The sequence below is a fragment of the Carettochelys insculpta genome, chromosome 20 (genome assembly GCF_033958435.1).
Source record: "Carettochelys insculpta isolate YL-2023 chromosome 20, ASM3395843v1, whole genome shotgun sequence".
Classification (NCBI taxonomy): domain Eukaryota; kingdom Metazoa; phylum Chordata; order Testudines; family Carettochelyidae; genus Carettochelys; species Carettochelys insculpta.
Genome location: NC_134156.1, coordinates 24,095,595 through 24,101,431, shown reverse-complemented (window position 1 = coordinate 24,101,431; position 5,837 = coordinate 24,095,595). Strand labels below are relative to the sequence as shown.

Here is a 5,837-nt window from a genome sequence, read left to right as displayed (position 1 = left end):
CCGCCAAAATGAACTCCTGTGGCCACCCAAATGACGGCAAGGAAGGGTGTTGTGGAGGGTCGGCCAGTCCTGCTCTTACCCATTCCCAGGCTTACGGCCCTGACCGGGTTACTTCATTCCCCCGCCCAGCCGTGTAAGCAAGTCACCTTGAAGTCTGCTCAGCTACGTGGCCGGCCAGCAGCTCTCAGAAGCTGCATGCTCAGGGCAGGCCTCCTTAATTGCAGGGGCTACGTAAGCCATGAAATGTGACTTCTCACATGATAGGAGCCTGACTGGTGTCTGCCCAGCCCCAGCCTCTGCTTCCTCGGTTCCCAGCGTCTTGGGGTGGATCCCGCCCGCCGCAGCAGGGTGATCTCCAGCCCAGCCTGGCAAGCACAGGAGGGAACCGCTTCATGGCTGCGGCCCCCTTTGTGCCTCGGTTTGCCTCACCGAAGGGGAAGGCGGGAGAAGACGAGCGGAGCCTCCTGTTGCCTAAGGTGAGCCCTGGGTCTGCGTGGCCTGGGGCGCGGCCCTTCTTTGGAGCATGTGGAGGTTGCCGGGGGCTCGGCCTAACCTCAAGCCCAGGACTGGTTCTGGGGGACTCTACAGGCCCCTGGAAATAAACGACCCTGGAGCTCCTCTGCAGGGGAGGGGAGATGGCCCGGCTGGGCCCCCAGCTCTGTGCGCGGTCAGGGAGGGGCGCGTGGGGGGCACCTCCTCGGAAGCCAAGAGCCGCTCCGGACTCGTGCCGATGCGCTGGATTCTGCCCTGGCTGGACTCTGTAAGGTGACAGCGTTTCCCAAAGCCAGTAGCTCCCCCTGCCCCGCTCTCCTCTCCGTCTGCTTCCCCTGCCCCTCATACTGATTTATCTGGCAGCAGGCGGCGGGTGGACCTGGGGCCTTGGTCCCCATCAGGGGCCATGAGGCTGGGTTCAGCCCCCTGGCTGGGAAGTGGATGGAGTCAGCATGCCCAGCACCTCTTCTGCTGGTAGCACATAGGTCCTTCTCCTGCCATCCGGCCGCCCCTCAAGCCCTTCCGCTGGGCTTCCCGGTGATTGTGGTGCTGCAGAGGCCCTCTGGTGGGTCACTACTATGTCAGCAAGGCCTGACAAACTCACCACACCCAGCGCTCCGCTGCCACGGTGCTTACCCAGAGCGTGGCAGCAGGTATCGAAGGCAGGCTGGTGCCACACTGGTCCCTGGCATCGTAGTGACCTGTCCGCCTGACCCTGTCTGGGGAACTGAGGGTCTCAAGTCCGGAACGAGGCCGAGCACATCACCAGCTCGTCTGCCAGCAGGACACACGTCGAGTCACCCTGCCCCGTCTCTGGCATACGCATGGTGGAACCCACGCGGAGAAGTCAGGCGCAGAGGGGAGCCCCAGGGGCCATCCTGGCTGGGAACAAAGACCACAAACAGTGGGATATATACAGAGTTAAAGGGCATTTTGTCCTCTGTTCGCTGAGGACACCCCTTGGGGGGCACGGGGAAATCAGGGCAGCCGGGATGCTGGCATGACGGCAAACTGGCAGCTCGGTCCAGAAGGGAAACCGGGGAAGAAGCCCTCTGGGTTGGCTTGGAAAGTAAGCGACTGCTCAGCTGGTCGCCTTTGTGACCATTGTCTTTCCCCTGTCCGGACCCAACACATGACGTGGTCTCAGCTCTTTGTTCATGTCACGGGGTGGGGGGTCCCCAGGCCCTGCCCCCACCCACAGTCAGTTGTGACTCACTCAGCAGGGAGAACAGGAGGTGACAGGGACGCAGCATGGAGCAGACTTGTCAGCACAGGGACCAGACGCCATCAGCACCATCCACCTTGGGGAGAGGGGCCCTGAGGGGTCCCCCAGCTGGGCCCTGGTCCCCTTCCTCCCTCTCCAGCCAGCCCAGACTGCCCCACTCCACTGCCGAGCTCACCCCAGCCAGGTCCCTCCTCCCGCCTCTGTCCTGTTTCCCGGAGACGAAAGGGGTCCCCGTGGTTGCCTGGGTTCCAAAGAGCAGGGAGGCCCGTTGTCTATGTGTGAGAAGACACCACACTGGAACTCCCCTCACCACTGCGCACCAATGCTGTACCTGGGGAAACTGAGGCACTCTCTGGGGTGTACTGCAGGACAGGAGGAACCACATGCCACCTAACCGGTGGAATAACCCCCTCACAGCCCCACTTCGCCACAGTTCCTAAACGCACGCTTGCTTTCGCCATAACTAGCGCCCTGGGTGATGTTCTCACAAAGGCCCCGATCCTGAGCGGTGGCCATCGTGTGCTCTTCGGCGCCAGCAGTGTTGGCGGTGACTGGGAGTGCCCAGAACCAGGCAGGCAGAGTGTCAGAGCCAGGGACAGGGCGCTGCCAGGGGTACCTGCATGGCAGAGAGAGGCGGGCAGAGTGTCTGCAGGGCAAACAGGTTGGGGGCTGACGCCAGCTTAGCACCCGTGGGCAGCGGCATGGGAACAATTTTTGGAGTTAGGGTGCCGAGCCGCACAGCCCTTTACCACTAGCTGTGCCCCTCACCCCTCCTTAAAGCTGGGGCTGGCAGCTGGGACCTCACATGTGTGGCTGCCAGCTGGGATCCTGGGCCTGGTGGCCGGGTGGGACCCTGCCTGCTGGCCTGGTAGCAGGGCCAGCAGCTGAGCAGAGTCCAGGAGCCGGCAGCCAAGCCCCTGTGCACAGGGTCGGCAGCCGAGCAGCCCAGGGCTGGAAACGCAGCCCCCAGGTGGGGAAGAGCGAGGCTACCTAAGTGCAACTGAGCAAAGCTTCAGGCAGAAGCCTCCCGTAGGGCAGGGCTCCCCAGGAGAAGAGAGGGCGCTGGTGCTTTTCTGCTCTGCACTGAGCCAGGAAATGACCCATTCTTTCTCTCTTCCACCAACCAGCCATGCAGACCAGGCAAGCAGCTTTCCTCACCCCGTGCCCCAGGCCCCCTGGTCTCGCCCCCTGGGGACCCTGCTGTTGGATTGCCTGAGAAGCACCCGGGAAAGTGGGATCTGCTCTGGCCTCCCAGCCCCAGTCTGGACTCCTGCAGCTACTGCATTAAGTATCTGACCTTCTTCTGGAACCTCTTGTTCTCCGGGCTGGGTTTGCTGCTCTTGGCCATTGGGATCTGGGGGCTCCTGGACAAGGAGGCCCTGGTCAGCGAGCGGCTGGCCCACCTGGGCTCTGACCCCATGCTCCTCTTTGTCCTGGTGGGGCTGGCCGCCAGCACCGTCTCCTTGGCAGGCTGCATGGGAGCCCTCTGGGAGAGCACCTGCCTGCTGAAGTTCTTCACCGGGGGGGTCATCACCTTTGTCGTCGTGGAGATTGTGGGGGGGCTGGCGCTGTACTCGCTGAGACACCAGATCCAGGGGTCCCTGCACAACACCCTGCTGGGGGCTGTCCAGCGGTACCAGGACGACCCCGACCTGAGATTCATCATGGATGAAATTCAGAGGGGCTTGCAGTGCTGCGGCGTGGAGTCCTACCGGGACTGGGCAAGGAACTTGTGAGTACAGAGGCCCTGTAGGGAGGAGGGGAAATCCCGGCTTCGCACACCCCATCTCGCCACACTAGCAGGGCGCCGAGGGGCCAATGGCCGCAGGAGAGGCAACGTCTCTGCTCAGGGCCACACGCTTATGCGGCAGCTCCGTGGCACGTTCCCGCCGGCTGCGTTCGGCGGTGCGAGTGCTGCCGCGGGCGGAGGGTGGCAAGTAGCACAGCTCATGGCCGCTTCCCGGCCAAGGCGCCATCCTCACGCTGCGCCGTCAGGGTCAGGCCTGTTCTCTGGTGCTGCTTCCCCACTTCCGACGCCATGGAACCCCAGGGCTGGGCAGGCAACCTCCGGAGCACCCCCCCGGCTCCGGGCCATGCCCCATCACCTGGCTAGCAGATGGGGGGCCTTTAGGTCCCGGGGAGGGGATCAGGAGACGGGTGCGGGAGGTAACGTTCCCGTCGGGTGCCAGCCGCCAGCCCCAGGCGTGGGCTCCCTTGCGAAGGGAGCCTCGAGCAGCTCAGCAAAGGGGGTCACCCTAGAGCTGCTGCTGCCTGTCCTGGGCAGGGGAAAGGAGCTCAGAGCTGCCCCGGGGGCTTCTCTCTGCTCGCAGCGATTGGGCAGCTGAGCCAGGGCTCACCGAAGCTTGGGGCTCTTCTCGAGGCGCAGCTGAGAGGCTGATGGCTTCTCCCTGTTCGCTTGCAGGTACTTTAACTGCAGCTCCCCAGGCGTGCAAGCGTGCGGCGTTCCCGCTTCCTGCTGTCTGCATCCCCTGGAGAACGGCTCCAGCCCCAACTCCCAGTGCGGCTTCGGAGCCCTCGGCATGGGGGAGTTCCTGGCGCAAAACTCCGTCTACCTCGGGGGCTGCGTGCCCCAGCTGAGCCGCTGGTTCCATGACCACCGGGGCGAGCTGAGCGCCTACCTGGTCTTTCTGATCCTGGTTGAAGTTGGAGGCTTGTTGCTGGCAACCAAGTTACTGGCAGACCTGGCGTTTGTCAGAACGCGGCTGGGGTGGCAGCCAGGGGCTTGGTGACTCACCACGCACAGCTGGAGGCAGGGCTGGGTCCTGGAGCAGAGCCCGGGGACGGTGCAATTGCAATGGGGACTCAGAACCGGCATGGCGGGCGCCTGGGCCCGCTGTCGAGCTTGGCTTCGCCGAGGCCTTGCCAGGCGGGAAGGGCTTTTGGGTGTATCAGCTGGTGGGATTCGAAACCTGGCCAGCTGGTTGGGTGGAACCCCCTCCTGGACACGCTGATTCCAGTGCAAAATAGCTCCCTCGGTCCAGCTTTGCCATGGGAGAAGGGGCCCAGACCAGGCCAAGAACAGCCCCGGTTGCACTGGCAGGAGGGGCCGGGGGAGCGGGGTTACCCCCGTGAGTAGGCTGGCACAGGCAGTTAAACTTTCCCTGGTAGAGAGAACTCCACTGGCACCATTGAAGCGGCTTCTGCTGCTCCCTGGGCCGCCTGCACCCCCTCTGCCTCTGGCTGGTCCTGGGAGACCCTCTCCCCCCGCATCGTCCCTTTCATCTCTTCCAGTCGTGTGCAGATTTTCTCCATGCTTGTGCCGAATAAATTTTATGCACACTGAGGCCTGTGGGAACGTGCACCACCAACACAAACACAAACCTAGCCGTGGGCGCTCTGCTAATCCGCTGCACAGCTGCACAAGCACCCAGCTTGCAGGGGACACTGGCTCTGACCTCGGGCCCAGAAGGGGGACCCCAGGCCTTCGGGCCAGCCCCACGGATCCCATGCCAGCCCACCTCCAGCAGCAGTTACTCGTGGGCTGCTGTGTCTTGTCACAGGTTACACGGTGCTGCTGAGCTGGAGCTAACGAGACCCATCAGGTCGTCCCAGTAACCTGCTGGCTGTGAAGGGTTTTGGGGCTACGAAGCGTTGCCGTTTGGTAGGAAATAAGTCTCCAGCTGTGCTGTGGCTGTGGAGAGGGCAGCAAGATAACGCACAAGGCAAAGTCCACGAACTGTGGCAACCGCCCAGTGGCACCCTGGGAAACCGCAGCCTGACGCACCCCTCGGTGGCCAGCTGACCTCCCTGTGAGCCCCCGCCTGGCCATGGGACCTGCACAGCCACACGGCCCTGCCCTCAGCAGGGGCGGGGAGATTAAAGGGCCCATCAAGAGCCCCTCCCCACCACCTGCCCTGGGTCTCAGCCTGGCCTTGCAATGGCCCCGCTTGTCTGTGCGGGGATGACGCTGGCTGGACCGGCTCGGCCCTGCCCGTCCCCCTTCCAGCCGGCAGCCTGCTCGGTGCAGCATCGCAGCCCCAGGTCCCAGCCCCGCCCCCCGGCTCCACTGACTGGGGGGCTGAAGTGCTCCATCAGAGCTTTGTACTGGGTGGGAGGGGACTGGCCCAGCTGCTGCCTCTGCCTGGCCTCTTGGCTAGGG

General features: G+C 63.9%; 1 protein-coding gene across 1 annotated transcript; it reads left to right on the top strand.

The window, feature by feature from the left end:
• Positions 1-203: 203 nt before the first annotated feature.
• Positions 204-5,012, top strand: TSPAN10 (tetraspanin 10). The gene is made up of 3 exons (XM_075014696.1): positions 204-476; positions 2,845-3,449; positions 4,140-5,012. The coding sequence occupies exons 1-3, from the start codon at positions 393-395 to the stop codon at positions 4,465-4,467; spliced, it is 1,017 nt and encodes a 338-aa protein (XP_074870797.1). The 5' UTR covers positions 204-392; the 3' UTR covers positions 4,468-5,012.
• The last annotated feature ends 825 nt before the right edge of the window (positions 5,013-5,837 follow it).